The following is a 17,097-nucleotide window of genomic DNA, read 5'->3' on the forward strand; positions in this document are numbered from 1 at the left end:
ACCGTGTAAAAAGCTTTGCACCAACATTTAACGGGTCTTTCCTTGCTGTAAGTTTCTCAAAGTTCAGTGAAAATTGGCTTTGTAGGTTTTGCGTAGTCCTGCTCACTAACAAACAAAACCCAATGAATCACGATTAAAACAATACCTCTGACTGTTATGGTATAAAGTTTAAACTGGAAGTACTGGAAGTAAGAAACAACATACAGTAAAAAAACAAAAAAAAAGTGATAAATGTGTGTTCCAGACATTTAGCAAGAGACTCAAAGTTTTCCGAGCTATGGGAGATTACTTTGGATGAGTTAACAAATAAAAACTTTCTGCTACCACGCACGGTGACTGATGTATTGCATCAGCCGCCCAACAAACAGGCAGGCACATCAAGCATGTTCAATTCATGACCACACTTTGTTATTCCAGACCAAACATTGAGCAGTAGCAGAGGTCTTTCTCTCGTACATTTGAACGTTCTGACCTTGGGCAATCCAGAGCATACAAGGGAATTCGATATACTGTTTAATGATGTGCTATCAGCGAGCTCTGGCTCTGATTCTCCTTCTCTCTACATCATTTATTACACTTTTGGAGCAGTTATCTACAGTTTTTCCAGACAGTGTCTACAACAGACAGTGAGTGGAACCAGTTTGACATGAAAAGTGCAACCACTTTCAGTGTGTGGTTGTGTGGTAGTACTTTTTTTCCAAAGTTGGTCAGGTGTTAACCCACATAGCATTGTAAGGGGATTTTAGTGTGCATTTGAACTACAGAGACTTGAAATATTCTCACAAGTCACCATTTGTACATTACACCGCCTACTGTAAATATGCAATACACTAAGTCCCCAACTAACGAACACAATTGGTTCCAGACGACCGTTCTTATGTCGAATCGTTCTTAAGTAGGGGAAAAGGTAATATTACCAATGATATAGGTACTACATGTGCGTGTATACATATACAGTATATGTGTGTGTATGTAAATATGAGTTTGGATGCAGTAGTAATACTAAACGAGGATAATTAATGAAAAGTTGGAACTTCATATATTCCCACCTCTTGCATATTGCTAAATTTTACATTTCTTCCTAATGGAAGAGTAGACACAATTCTCTGAACAAATAAATGACAGCAGAAACAAACTCACACACAACAAATACAGCTTTGCATGAATCTTTCCCACTTGAATTGTGTGTGCATCTTTTAAATAATTAGTAAGTTAGCCCCTCAGCATGCTAATGAGTAAGCAGTAAGGATCTGTGTCAGCTTGCTGCTGGTCCCAGTGTACCTGCTCCCCCAGGTGTTTACAATGTGAGGCTCTCATACTGACGGTAGGGAGTCTTTGCTCATGAATAATGAATTACTTGGAACAGAATTAAAAATAAATCCACATACTGTCGAGACATCCCTCAGATCATGCACCAAACATCAAACATTCCCAACCTGGGATCCACACTGAAAGAATGAGCAACAAACCCACATTCCATGAAGAAAATATACAGTCAAGTTCAAAATACACTGGCCAAAAAAAGTCAAAACTAAAAACCTGACGAGAGTCCAAGTTTAAAGTTGAATGGGGAAAAAAACGTGAGTAATCGAGACGTTCATATAAATGTCCATTTTTGACACACGGCTTGCTCTTCCCACTCCAATCCCTCCTGCTAGCTTGACGTAGATGTTCTCCTCCGATTTTTGACGTTTACCATAAAAGTGCCTGTTGTAATTACGGCTGTATTGGACTAAAGATTTTAATTATCAAATGTGATGTGTTAGCTTTTACACATGATGAGAACATTTTTTTATTCATATATTTTTTAAGAGCACAGCTAATGGGGATTTTTGCAAATCAACAGATCTCATTTGTAACTGTTTCCAATGCAAAAAATAATACATTTGGTAGATGTGAAATAACAGAACCTTTATTTATTGAGTGACTAATTTATTGGATTAAAATCCGCAGTTGAGATATAAAATGAAGTTGGCGTAACAGCCTTACCCATTTTAAATGATATCCCATTGTGGTTGTTGTTGTGATATGTAAGAAGCTGCTGACACAAGTTGCACTTTACTTTCTTGGGTTCATCTTTAAAGGGATAGTCTAATAATCTGCTATCGGGATAGTAGATTTTTTACATGAAGTTGTATGACATCCCCATCAGCATTGGAGTCCATTAACAGAGACTTACCCCCCCACTTGGTCTCCTAAGTCCAGTTCTGGTCAGATTTCCGTGATGAAGAACATAGTTCCGCTTAGTTGCCGGGGAAAATTAAGTAAAGAGTTTGGCTTCTCAAAACAATATGCGTTCAAAAGATGAATACCTTTGCATTGCACAAAAATGCCTTCTCAAAAAAATCAAACCTCACAAAACGCTTGGCGTTGTATTTTTCTACCTCTGTATCCCTGCACGCTGTCGCCTGTGCGTTCATGTGTATGTGACAAAGACACTCGCATCTTCTTCCGCTGTGGAACACGTACGTAAACAAGATGGCCGCGGCGCTCCATCGCGGAAGTAGATGCGAGCATCTTCATGGCATACGCATGAACGCGCAGGCGACAGTGCGGAGGAATACGGCGTGAGAAAGTTGTTTTCTGCACTCATGGTCAAAAGTTTAAGCCCACCTGAAAAATTGCAAGAATTAACATTAAGCATTGTTGGATCTTAAGGAGGTTCCTAGTACTCCACATAGCCATCTGCCGTTTGACACCCCTGCACAACCTGAAGCTCCATTGTTACACTGAAGGAAAAAGCAGCCCAGATCATGATGGCGCCCCCTCCACTGTGCCGTGTGGAAAATATCTCAGGTCGGATCGCCTCGTCATGCCAGTAATGTTGGAAGCCATCAGGACCGTCAAGTTACATTTTTTCTCATTAGAGAATAAAACTTTCTTCCACCTTGGAATGTCCCATGTTTGTTGCTCTTGTGGAAAATCCAAACTGGCGGAGGCGGAGACGAGGCCTGTGAAGACGTTCTTAAAACCCTTCTCTCGCAGATGCCGTCTGATGGTTATTGGACTGCACTCGGCACCAGTAACAACCTTCATTTGGGCCAAGGATTTTCAGCAATGGCGCACTGGGAGAGGCCTTGCTTATGCAGCTCAACAATCCCTCCGTGTTCAAATAGAGAAAGCTTTTTTGCCTTTGCCATCAGGAGCACATGACAGAAAATGACATTCAATTCACATTTTTGCCAAGATTTTGGCTTTTAAAGGCTGTGGTCTTAAACTTTTCATCAGCTGATGAACAGCCTATTTCACTTTGTTTGTTTGCAATAAATTGTTTACTCAAAAATGTTTGTCTTACTCCCATTTCTTCTTTTTGCACTTTGAAGCTCTCCTTAGGACCTCCTTAAGAGCCAACAATGCAAAATGTAAATTCTTGCCATTTTTCCACAGGTCTTAAAATTTTGTCACAAGTATATTCATGCTGTGCTGATATTGTTTCTCAGTGAGGAGATATGTAAAAAGAAAACAAGAACCAACTTGCTGTGTTATCATATTTTCATTTAGCAGCATATCATATTGTGGCTGAGTGTCTCAAAGTGTTCTTATCCCCATACTGATCATGTGATGTGATGACTAGTCTACCCCTAATTCTCCCATTGATCTGCAGATTTTTGCTTCATTTTATTCATCATCTAAGCTTTGCTTCTTCCTACTCCTTTTTGGACATGCAAAATTGTGAATTGTCCTATGTGATGTGCTCCAGTTTGACCCATATGCATGTTCCGGATGAATTAAACCATTTAACCATTATTTAAAACATGGGGTTCTTTATGCATCCATCTTGACAACCCATAGCGCAAAACAGACCACATCAAGCAAGGCACCACTGTTGTCCAAGCTACTCTCGCACTTGCACACGCAGTTCCTTTTAAACTACTGTACCACGAGCTCAAATGTCCAACTGCTAAAACTTGTTGTCAAAGCAAAAAGTCTGTTTTTGATCATATCCAATCCAAATAGCTTGAAGTAGCTGAAATCACGTATCACAATGCCACTGACACACTTGGAATCACACAGTGTTCTGTCCAAAAATGAGGGCTTTGGTCAAAAAGTTGTGTTATTTTCATCAGAGGAATATAGGCTAATGCAGTGTAATTGTGTTTGTTTCCCTTGAAAGTAGAAAAATAGGTCAGAGTTGCATGACCAAATTCATGTTTGCTCTGCAGTCATTTGTCTACCTCTCATTAGCCTTAAGTCTGGATCGTTAAGTTTCATGTCAGGCTCTAACAAAGACTTCCACGCTTGAAATGAAAGATGTGCAGACAGTCATTGGAGACCAACAAGATGGTTTTATTGTAGCATGTGTGTGTGTATGTCGGGTTCGCGTGGTAGTAGGAGGGTGTTCTCCAGCGACTCTGTTTTCTTCGAGAAGTCGGTAATGAGCAAGCAGTAGCGCATAAAGCCGAGATTGAAAGCAGAAGACAGAAACAAAGTAAGAGGCAAAGACTGATGATAAAGCTCATCTCATTTTCTCGTACAAGGACAGATGCGGAGGATGTTGGTGCCTGCAGCTGGAGTAGGCGTCTGCACATACGCTCCTCTGCATCAGCAAAGTTACCGAGCCACACTGACGAATGTGACTGGAAATTATACTAACCTTATTTCAAACGTTTTAGAAGATGCTCAAATGGGATGTGTGTGTGTCTATGTTAAATGCTTACTGAGAAAAATCACTCAAAACAAATCAGTTTGAATTTAAGTTTTAGCCTCTCTGCTATTGCAACGGCAACCCCATATAATCTAATTAGCATATACAGTAATCCCTCGTAGCGGTTAATTTGTTCCAGACCCGCCCTCGATAAGTTAAATTCCGAACTTTTCGAAGTAGGATTCCTCCTTTATAAATGGAATATTTTTGTGGTTACAGAATAGAAAACCAGTTTACGACCTTCTAAATGTGGTTTTAAACAGTATTAGAGCCCTCTAGACATGAAATAATACCGTTATAGTAACCTTTACACTCATATTACCCGATATAGTAGACATAATAAGAGTAAATAAGACATAAATAAGACTCATGCTCATGTGTGTTGCAGTAAATGTGTTCCAGACGTGTGGACAGGAAGTGCGTCAGGGGTTCAGAGTTGAGTTTTAGCTGGTTGATTATGATTATGATTATATTGTTATTATGGTGGTTGTTGTGAGATAATTCAATTCTGCAACAAAAGTCTGATGTTCCGGCAATCAGCTTTGACGCTTGCGTTACTAATGACACCTGGGCTACGTTCACACTGCAGGTCATTTCCGATTTTTTTGCTCATATGTGATCTGTATGTGATTTTTTCATGTAAGTGTGTAACTGTACAATTTCGATTTTTTTTTAGGCTTAGGCCTTGTTCGTGTACTGTATACACACTGTAAGTCCGATACGTATCCAATCTACTGGAGTCTGAACGGTCAGGTCGCATATATCCAATCAATCAAAAGGCATGTTTTGCCATGCAAGACTTCAATAAAAGTACTCATGACGGCAAAAGCTCTTCTTGGCTACGTTAACACTGCAGGGTATGATGCCCAATTCAGATTTTTTGTTAAAATCTTAAAATATTTTTTAGGTGGTCGTTCACATTATCAAAAAATGCGATTTGTTAAGGTGAAAGCAAAGAACAACGTGGAAAAATTTGGTTGAGAAAATGTTGGCTCCCATTGCACAAAGTCTTTGAAATTGCCTCAAACGTGCTAAGGAGAGCGCAAACTGCGACAATTTTTACGTCAGTAAACACACGGGAATGTGTGTGACATCATGTTTTGCGCATGCGCGTCACCTCCTGGACACATCGGATTCACATTTACAAGTAACATTTTTTCGGTAATGTGAACGACCGCATAAAAGATAGGATTTTAGCAAAAAATCTGAATTGGGCGTCATACCTTGCTGTGTGAACGTAGCCCTAGTTACCAGTGTAGACTCCTGCATTTCATCAATGTCTTCGAATGCCTTAAATTTGATCTTATTTCATTTAGCTCTTTTTGTGCCTGAAAATGCTTAATTTAGGCCAAGAATACGTAAAATTATATTGTATTGTATTTGTACTTTATTTATCCCACAGCGAGGAAATTCACTTGTTACAGCAGCAAGCAAGATACGCAAGTAAAGAGTACAGTGTAAAGAATACATAGTGAAAAACAACATTCAGGTGGTGCAGGTGTTGTAGAGCCTGACAGCGGTCGGTATGAAGGACCTGCGGAACCTCTCCTTCTTACACCGTGGGTGTAACAGTCTGCTGCTGAAGGAGCTGCTAAGGGAACCCACAGTGTCATGTAGCGGGTGAGAGGTGTTGTCCATGATGGATGTCAGCTTAGCCAACATCCTTCTCTCCCCCACTTCCTCCACGGAGTCCAGAGGACCGTCCAGGACAGAGCTCGCTCTCCTGATCAGTCTATTGATCCTGCTCCTGTCCCTGTCCGTGCTGCCCCCTCTCCAGCAGCCCACAGCATAGAAGATGGCTGAGGCCACCACAGAGTCATAAAAGGTCCGTAAGAGAGTCCTGCACACACCAAAGGACCTCAGTCTCCTCAGCAGGTGGAGGCGACTCTGGCCCTTCTTGTAGAGGGCGTGGGTGTTGACGGACCAGTCCAGCTTGTTGTTAAGGTGAACACCCAGGAATTTGTAGCTGTCTACCAATTCTATGTCCGCTCCCTGGATGTTCACTGGTGTGAAATGGGATGTTTTCCTCTGGAAGTTAATGATCATCTCCTTTGTCTTGCTGGTGTTGAGTTGTAGCTGGTTAAGCTCACTCCAGCTGACAAAGTCCCTGATGACCGTCCTGTATTCCAGATCATTCCCCTCTGAAACACAACCAACGATGGCTGTGTCATCGGAGAACTTCTGGATGTGACACTGTGTGGAGTTGTGTGTGAAGTCCGAGGTGCAGAGGGTAGCTTAATATGCATATGTTTTGACTGGTAATTGGCCATAGTCAGCCACGAAACAGCAATCATTTATTTATTAATTAAGGGCACAATGTTCAATCCGCAAAGTAGCGAGGGACGACTGGAGTGGAGGCTGCGGGTCGTCCTAGCTCAAGAGACAAAATGTTACTACACAATACATTAAAATGATCACACAGTGTTTTTTTTTTGGGGGGGGGGGATTGGATATTATTATTAACAAGCATCTTCACTGGACTTCTTTCTTTAGCCGCAGGCCATGTCTTTGGCACTTCCAGTCCAAAAAAAGCAATTGAGTGGCACAAACAAATTCTGAAGCAGTAGGTTACAGCAGAGGAGATATCTGTCACCTCGTATTTTTTTTCTTTAGTCATTCATTCATTTTGGTGTCTAGATTTATCTCAGCAAGACAGAATACATGTTTTTGCATCTGACATTGACACGACACTGGGGATTCATTAGTGGTCTTAAAGTGGTGAGCTGAGGCATTAAGTCTTAAATTGTAAATATCCTTGTTGTTGCGGTGTGACTAATCGTGCCTGTGAAGCTGTGCAGTGTGGTTTGGGCACTATGTGCCTATTTCCCCAGTAATAATTACCACATATCTGAAGCGCCCTTCAATCTGTCGCAGCTGTTAGTCAAATCCCCCATGGGCAAAGCGAACTGCAGGAGAACTAAGCCACTGATTTTTGTTTCTCATTAACACATCCAATAAGATATTAATCTGCCACTGACATCGCACAACCCTGAGCACATTGTTGGAGTTCAGTCGCAAGGAAACAGTTCTACACACTTTGCTTGAGGGCATGTTGAAGCAGCTTGTGGGGTAAGATGTTGCATCTTAAGTCAAGCTCTATTTTGACAAGAAGGACGGCAGATAGATGGATGAGCGATTTTATTATTGAACTTCTTATCCACTGGCATAGGGTGCCCATATTTTGATTACCAACAACCAGGCAATGAGTCAATACTCAAATGAACTGGAAGTTTACTCCAAGATGCCTTATAATTGCTATACATTTAATGTATCAATTGCGAGCTAAAATTTGGTTTACAAGCTGCTATTTACCGGCAGCCTTGGCCAAAGACAACTATTTGCCGGGACAAAGGCAGAAGTTTGAGCAAACCAGCATGGCGCTAATGCGGGTGGGCTGGATCTTGAGATGGAAGTTCGTCGTTTAGAGAAGGAAGGTGAAGAGTACAGAAAGTACAGAACAAAGCCTCTATGTAGCAAGATCCGCTTTGTCACACTTCCATGCTGTTGAAGTCCCCGGACCAAGAAAAGTGTGACACTAACATAACGAGCCAATTTACTACATTCTCTTGTATTGTTTTCACGCAATATTCATTATGTAGAAAGTACTTTTTTCATATTTAAAATTATGTTTTGACAGACGAGTATGTAGAGGTGTGCACGCGAGTCACACGACTTGAACTTGAGTCACACAAATTTGAGTCACAGTTTTGATGACTGTGGACCCGACTTGGCAGAATCATCAAAGACTCGCAAATCGACTTGGACTTTGACATCAATGACTCCGGACTCGACTCAGACTTTAGTCTGATGACCTGAAAAAACTTCCGATTTTCAGTGAATGTGCTGAGTAAAATGTGTCCCCATTCAAAGTATTCAGCTAATGCGATCGTAATTATCATTTCCAGAAAACATATTTTCCCTTTGAATCTGCCTCATTGAATGCATCTATTAACATCCAGTCAAATTTTTGACCTGACTTGGACTTGTGCATCATTATTTGAGACTTGACTCGAGACTTGAGATTAAAGGTCAGAGGTCAGATTTATTAATATAGCACATTTCCAAGAGTTAACTTCCCAAAGTGCTGTACAGCACCCAACAAAACACAAAAACTACACAACACACCTAATAATAGATCGTACAACCGAAAGGTCAAAACAATGGACCAAATTAATGAAAAACAAAACCAGTCCATAAAATTGAGATTTCAATAAAGATGTAAAATGCTCCAGTGATTGTGCAGATCTAATGTTTAGGGCTAGGCCATTTCAAAGTCTCGGACCAACAACAGAGAAGGCCCTATCACCCCGAGATGTAAGATTAGATCTGGGAATGGTTAAAAGGAACTGTGAGCTGGACCTCAAAGACTTGAGACTTACTTGAGACTTCCAAAACACGGACTTGCTAATTTTACTGACAAGCTACAGAACTGAATGAATGAAACTCGTAAGTCAAGGTACCACTGTATTTGAAAACACTATGTAACCAAAGACACAAATTCCAAAGGAAACATTTTCAAACTTCCAAAAACAGAACAGGGTTTTGGAATGTAACCAATATTTTTTGGGAAAATGTTCCCTCTAAAGTCGCAAGAACTTGGCAGTTTGAACTGCCATTGTACATGATGTCTCCTATTATACGAGATGTCAAGTGTCAGAGGATGAGCTCATATTAATATGTTTTGTGTTTTCTTTGGCTTATGGTGGCTTTTGCCAACACTAATTCAAAAAGCCGTGCACACGGCAGGCTGTCAGGGACATGCAGGGCTTTGACAATTTTACCTCACTCACCTACTGGTGACATAGCATCAGGAGCAGCTGGTGGTTCAGTATCTTGGCCAAGGGTAACTCGATATAGTCATGGGGAAAGTAAGGATCGAACCAGCAACCATCAAGCTCATGGCGCCTTTGAATAATTTTCCCAACTTGGAGTGATGACAGCACAGTCTGTAGGTCAAATTATTAGATGTTGTCAACGTGACATTGTTGACAATGCTGTCAAAGCAAGAACCTTGCTGATTGAGAGCAAAGCTCAAAACGGTTCATGTTTTTTGACAGCTCTCTGTTGGTTTCAATTTTCTAGCGATTTTCCTCACCACTGTTTGGTGATCGCTCCACAGGGATGACACACTGTTGTCTGAGACAATGTTCTATTCTAAGGTGTTTGTAAACGTGCCTGATGTTGTATCTTCCATCCACAGGTGAGTGAGAATGCTAAGCAAGATTTGAAAGATGGGCTGGCTCTCTACAATTCTGAAAATAACATTGGCCTGAGAAATGCCTGGAACATCATCCAGGCAGAGGTAGGCAGATTTTAGAAGTATGCAGTCACATCAAATATGAGATACGTACATTAGCACTGATTTCCACTCACAGCTGTTAGTGGTGTGTTGCAGATAATGTATTGCCTTGCTTCTTGTCTTAGCATTAATGCAACATTGTGTTTCACAGCTGCCTGTCTGAGTACCTCCCATTACTATAGCGATCCACAATGTGAATGAAGTCACTTTAAAGTTGGCTTTAGGTATCTGATGGACTCGTCTGGCTCACTGACTGCATTGTGTTTGTGTGGGATACACAGTGGAAGTGCTGTGGCGTTATAGCCTACACCGATTGGCACGAGGCCCTGAAAGAGAAGGTCGTTCCTGACCGCTGCTGCCAGGAGCATTACCAGAACTGTGGGCGGAACTCCACCAACATGTTCTGGAACCGGGTAAGTGGACACGAATGTATTTCAGCCAGATTGCATATTTACATTCACTGCTTTGTAGATGAACATGCACATACTGTATAACATATAAATCAGGGGTAGATCGGGCAGAGTGAGCCTCCGTTCAGAAAATATAAGGTTGAGGGCTCAATACACCATTTACTGTCTAACCATAGGTACTAAAGGTCGGGTCACAAGGGCAGCAGCCTAAGCGCAGACTTCTCTGCTACTTCTCTCTGCTAGTCAAAATATTATGAGAATAAAGTCATAATATTATAAAAAGAAAATTTACGAAGATTATTTAAAAAGGAAGCTGAAATATTTTGAAAATAAAAAAAATTAAATACAGCAAAAATGGGAGAAAAAAACAGTAAAGAGACAAATCATACTAATACGCTTTTTCACCTATATACCAAAGCTGAGATGCATTTTTTTCTGGAAATGCATACAGTATAACTTCTTACCATGTCAACGTGTTGTTTTACATAACATGAAAGTGGTCCTTGCATCCTTCCGTTTTGCAGTATGTGGCTCTTGCTGGAAAAAAATGTAATGCCCCTGTTTTTTTCTTTATATTTCTCAAGCTGGTGTGCCACTTTTGACTTCTAGAGCCTCCTAGGCGAGGCTGACCCCACACTTTGAAAACATATATACATTTTTAGCACCTAATTTTTAGTGCCAAAAATTCCAATAATAACAGTATGGATAATGTGTCCACTGTAGATCCGTGACCCACACAAATACAACTCCAATCCAAGCTCAAAGTCCATCTGTTTATCCATTTCTTTAACAACCCACAGTGTGTAATTAGAGGAAATAGTTAACTGAGCCTTCATTCCGATTTTTCCATTGTGTCTGCAAAAACAGCCACTTTTTTTTACATAGCAAAGCCTTGCTGAATGCACTATGTTTACCAATTTCCTCGCATTACAAGGCTAATCTGCTCTGTTATGGGGTTTGTTCAGTCCAAAGAAGGGGATTAAATAATTGCCAAATTGAGAAAAGCAGACATTGAGCTGGCCCACTGGGAAAGCGCCACACTAAAATCCTGTAATCCTGCCCAGAGAAAATGGCCACACACCACATAGTGAAGTCGTACATGCTGTCTCCGCAAGGGGCACCACTTTGCAGCTGAAACCAACATGACCCCAACTCATTACCAGTATGTGACCTCTGACTGAACCGACGGTGGACATACAATTTAAATCTCTGGAATGTTGCATGTTTAATGCACAAGGCTGTCTGTATGACCCATACGTCTGGATATAAAATTTGCCATTCATAAGTAATGCACTTCTTTTACACCTCACCTACGAGGTCTATGCTCTTTCCTCCATTGTATAATTCACACAAGCAATGCTTTCAGGTGAAGAGGTGAGCTGCCTGGTTGAGATTTTTCTATGTGTTCCCCTGCTTTATAGGGCTGCTTTGAGAAAGTGGAAGAATGGCTTGATGACAACAAGCACCTGCTGGGAACCATAGGCATGGTCGTCTTGGTGGTGCAGGTAGGAGGCTTTTGCAAATGTTTGTTTTGCTGCAGTTCGTCTCTGTCTGCTCATGTCGCAGCACGTCTGCATCAATTGGCACTCACATCCAATGCGCCTCCATCTTCTGCTGGGAAAGTTATAAGGTCTGTCCTCAGTGGGCGTTCTGGCCTCCCACGCACTGAAAATGTTGTTGACACTGTGTTTTTCACACTGACCCTGTCTGCGAGACTCAAAGCATCATGGTGTTGCTCCAGGAAGAAAGTAGGGTGTCATCAGAAGGTATACAAAGAAAATATAGAAGGAAAAATGTTATAGGTGATGTTACAACAACCAAATCTCATCAGCGGACCTGTCTTGTCAATTAAACAAGTTTGTCCAATTTAACTGTTCAAAGTGGAAACTCTTTTTCAAGCTCCCGAACCCGCCCCTTCTTTTTTCTATTACCATTATTCACTCACCACATAGTTCAGTTTTAAGCCCTATATACTGTATGCCTCACTTGCTAAACACATTTAAAGTATAAAATTTAGAAGTACTCACCACCAATGACTGATAATGTACGATGGTTGATGAACAGATGGAATTCGAGTCAAGTTGTCGCCGGTCACAGCACACAACTATGGTGTGTTCAAGGACCGACGTGTGCACACAAAGTGTGAAATCTCAATGTTTGATGAAAAAACTTTATCAGTGAAGCATTAAGACAAACGCGTGAATATTGTGGGCTTTCTAACAGTGGTATACTGTATGTATGCTGAACATTTACCTGTATTATCATGTATTTATACATTTTTACCAACTTATGGTGAATAAGGTGTATTTTCTGCGGGTAAAAACGGACTATTTACCTTGAAAAAAAAAAATTATTTTTGACAATTGACGTATTTTCCGAAGTATAAGTCACACTTTTTTAATAGTTTAGCTGGTCCTGTGACTTACAGTCAAGTGCGACTTACATATCAATATACAGTATAATATATAATTTAACGTGTGTGAGTTAAAAGTGGTTGTGTTTGGCGACACCTAGTGGCCACAATAATGTATTGCACTTAGCTTGTGACGTGGTTAGGCACGCAAATCGAATGATACAGAATACGTTCTCACACGCTTCTGCCTTGAAGACAATGTGCCTGTAAGTAATAAGTAATAAAACTATAATGATACGATAGTTGCATGGATGGAGAAATGTGGTATTTATTATGTCTAGGTTGGACATTGTAGCTAACAAAATACGCACATGATTTTCGTGAATACAAAAATGTTGGTGTTAAAATATGGCTGTTTGATATGTCTCAACACACCAGGATGCGTCCAGGCATCAAGTCACGTATGAAAAGTATCTTTGAGAACATTCTCCATTTATTAAACGGGTAAGTTGTAATGGTATCTATGTATTTAAAATAAATACTTATTTCAGCTTTTGTAGCTTTAATTTGTCTCCTTGTTGGTGTAAACATTGCCCCTGCCACCCGGCTTCATCTTTTTCTCTTTTGAATCTAATGTTTGGAGTGGCTGCCATGAAGCTCCTAAAAAAAAAGCTTGATCATAAATACCAGTAAATTTTTTCCTCTTCATGATGCATTTTTTGACTGATGCAATTTATACTGTGGGAAATACGGAGCTTGTCTCGCAACATGTTGTATGTAATCATTGTAACTCAGCTAGATGCGTGAATGTACACACTGCAGCGGTCTGCCGTTGTTTCTTTTGTTGCAATGTACTCTCACATGTCTACACTGATCATTTAATACATTTGTTTACATGGAAACAATAATGATGTTGTTTCTAAGCTTGTGAAAAGATTAGAATTCATATTGTTTTGGCCCCTATCTCCACACTGTCTTTGCATGTCCCTTCCAAACACGCACAAGCGCACAATATGCACTGACAAATATCAGTTCTCCTTGCAGACTGATACAATCTCTGGGCTGAATCAAACGACACTTCAGGTGGGGACAGTGTGGAGCTGTCAGATTAGTCGATATCAAGGCAAAGTGAAGGCGTATTGGATCTTTTATGAGTAAGACACTTTTCACAGCTTTAAAAAAATAACCTAATTCACGATCACCGATCCAAAGCCACGAGTCTGACCATTAATAGAGCACAGTCGATGAACTACTTCTACCCTGGGTTGTTCCCTTTCCATAAAATACATCTCCAACATTTCATGATATGAATGATTTATGCACACATTAATTCAGTAGGACAATAAGACTTTTAAGTCTCTCCAATGTGGTTTCCTAAATCTCTGCAGTATTGAAATGTTGTTCATAAGTGAGCGCTGCAGGAGTGTCTGTCATACCCCTTCACACTGACTGTCAAAACCTACCATTCATGCCAAAGCTGCACAAATCAGTCATATAATGAGGTTAGCTGTGAAGCACACATAGCAGCTAGATGTTTACCTCCTAAGGCTCTTTTTCTCCAAAGCAACTCCAAGAAATAGGTTCGGACCGGGAGTGAGGAGGAATATTGGCTGCTGTGTTTCCAAAGTACTCTCATGTTGCAAAAGATCCCTACACTGTGGTACCTTTTTAATGAACTGTCAATACACTTATTATGGATTCATTATTATGAAGGTGTCATTTCAAAAAAATCCTTCGCACTCACATAAGTGTAAAAAGAAGTTAACCACTTTTAATGGTGAAGAACAATAAAAACGTTTTCCTTCACTATGGTAAGTGACAATATCTATGGCAAGGGTGTCCAGACTTTATCCACCGAGGGCCACATACTGAAAAATGAAAGGATGTAAGCGCCGCTTTGATAAGATATGATTTTTTTTTAAATGCATCTCAGCTTTGTGATATGCAGTCGGTGAATTTAATACTATTAGCATGAACTTGACTCTTTGCTCTTTTTCCCCATGTTTGCTGTTTTTTTAAATGTTCCCAATATCTCAACTTCCTTCTTCAATAATCTTTGTACATTTTCTTGATCTAATATTAGGACTTTATTCACATAATATTACAACTTTTTCCAAAAGTTAATTTTCCAAAAATTCCAATTTATTTTGTTTTGTTTCTTTCTCATATTATGCCTTTTTTTAAAATTGCATATTTGTTCTTTCATATTTCAGTTCTGCACTGCTAAAATAATAATAATTTATCCTCATAAAATTAGGAGTTTATTCTCGTAAAATTGCCACTTGGTGTCTTGTTAGAATACAACTTTTTTCTTGTAATATTTTGACTTTTTCCTCATAAAATTACAGCTGCTTTTATTACATTTCTGCCTTTTAAAAAAAATTCCAAATATTTAAGCTTTAATCTTGTAAATCTTGTTTTCTTCTCATAATTATGACTTCATTCCCATAATATTTTTACTTTATTCTCGTTACATTATAACTTTTTCTGCAACGTAAATTGCCAAAAATTACAACTCTGTTTATTGTTTTGTTTGGTTCTCGGCAAATTTCTATACTTCAAATAAGCAAAAGGACATGAAGTTGAACTAAAATTTTCTTGTTTTTGTTTCATTTTTTTGCTCATTACTTTGCTTATTTGAGGTAATATATCCCAAATTTAATACATATTAGTGAGGATGAAAAAGTTAGTCTAACACAAGTATTGTTTACTTCAAATGTGGGTAATTTTTTTTTGCTTAGATTTCAGTTTTTACGGTGAAGCGAGGAAGTGTTTGGTGACGCTGGAGTCCGACCATGCATTTGCGGTCTGCCCTATTCAATTTCTGCACGCCTAAGACACTTCTTACTGCGCCATAGACTGCAAAAATTCATTAATATTGTGTTTGACATCGATGAATTTAGCTTAACGGTTTGGAAAAAAGGTTTTCCCTAATTTTTCTCAAGATGTTGCTTCAGAGAAGTAGTCACTGATCACACCATTTAAAAGGCTGTCAAATCGTATTAAAAAATAAGCGCAATATATTTGGTGACAGCGTTGGACTCTTATTCAATGAGGAAGATGGACGAGAGAGCGCAGAAAGAAAGTACACAGAGTCTATATAGCAGTTGTTGCGCCCCTCTAGAAAGTGAAACTAAAGCTTGTGTGCCGGGAAAGTGAACGTTAAATGTGTGTGAGTGAGGACAATGCATCCATTGTGTGTCTGCCAGTAGTTTTCCATCAGTCATGTGTACTTGTAACTCTGATTGTGCTATGTGAGTGTGTGTGTGCGAGTGTGTGTTTCCTGAAGGCCGCTATAAGAAGTTGCTCAATGCACTGAGCTATTGATGATAATAACTGATAATAACAATATCTAACATTAGTATACTGTATATTCTTCTTCACGTTTCTATAATCTGTCTTGTTGAGGCTGGTCTTTTTGGAATAAGTGTTCCATCCACAATGGGCTGACCAAACGCACATGTAAGATGGTGGTTTGAACTTTAACAACAAACTCAACAAATACATATGTTGACTAGTGTAAATGCAGTGCTCTATGTTGTTTGGTTGTAAATGCACTAAGGCACTAGACTAGACCGACCAAAGAAAATGACAGTCCTGTATTCACATTTTTTGTAATGGACACTGTCATTTTCCAGAGCTGTTATAAAATTATTCACATTTACTTCACATTGAGGTGTGCTACAAAATACTTTGGTTTTCCAGCAGTCCACACTTCAGCAGATAAAGGTTTTAGGATGAGCATTGCAACTGTGTTTGATGTACAAGCATCATGGGTAATGGCAACTTCAAAGAGATAGCGGCCTGCCTATCAGGACACCTCCATTTACATCATTGACTTAATGCTTGTGCACACTATGCACGTTTTTCTCTCACAGAGATTCTATAGCTTCCATTTGCAGGCCAGTGAATGAAAATGTGCTGGTGCTTCACAGCAGGATGTAGTATACAGTGGATCCTCGCACATTCACGATTCAGGATTCACAGCCCCGAAAATTTGCTGATTTTTGGTTTTCCAAAAATATATGTATATATATTTGAAAATAGGCCATTTTTCCCGCAGAAAACACAAGTCTAATCATTCAGAAATACGGTACCCCTCACTACATTGTGGTTCAAGCATTGCGCCCTCACTCTATCCCGGTTTTTAAAAAATTAACTGTTCATGGTTCATGGTTGAATACGGCCTATTACTAGTAAAACAAATATACACATAGCAAATTATAATTATTCTTGGCCTAAATTAAGCAATTTCAAGTATATAAACAGCTAAATTAACTAACTATGCATCCATCCATCCATTTTATATCTTGTTTATCCTCATTAATTGAACTAAAATAAAAAATACGAGGCAGAAGAAGCATTCTAATGGTGAATGTAGCATTCTACA

At 39.6% G+C, this 17,097-nt stretch overlaps 1 protein-coding gene across 3 annotated transcripts in view; it reads left to right on the top strand.

Moving 5' to 3' along the window:
• tspan9a (tetraspanin 9a) overlaps positions 1–17,097 on the top strand; it is a 250,066-nt gene that overhangs the window by 224,548 nt on the left and 8,421 nt on the right. For all 3 annotated transcript variants that reach the window (XM_054775441.1, XM_054775440.1, XM_054775439.1), the window contains 3 exons: positions 9,846–9,947; positions 10,226–10,357; positions 11,776–11,859. In XM_054775441.1, the coding sequence (XP_054631416.1) occupies positions 9,846–9,947; positions 10,226–10,357; positions 11,776–11,859 (318 nt within the window). The remainder of the gene's footprint in view (positions 1–9,845; positions 9,948–10,225; positions 10,358–11,775; positions 11,860–17,097) is intronic.

Source organism: Dunckerocampus dactyliophorus, chromosome 5 (assembly GCF_027744805.1).
Source record: "Dunckerocampus dactyliophorus isolate RoL2022-P2 chromosome 5, RoL_Ddac_1.1, whole genome shotgun sequence".
Taxonomy (NCBI): Eukaryota; Metazoa; Chordata; class Actinopteri; order Syngnathiformes; family Syngnathidae; genus Dunckerocampus; species Dunckerocampus dactyliophorus.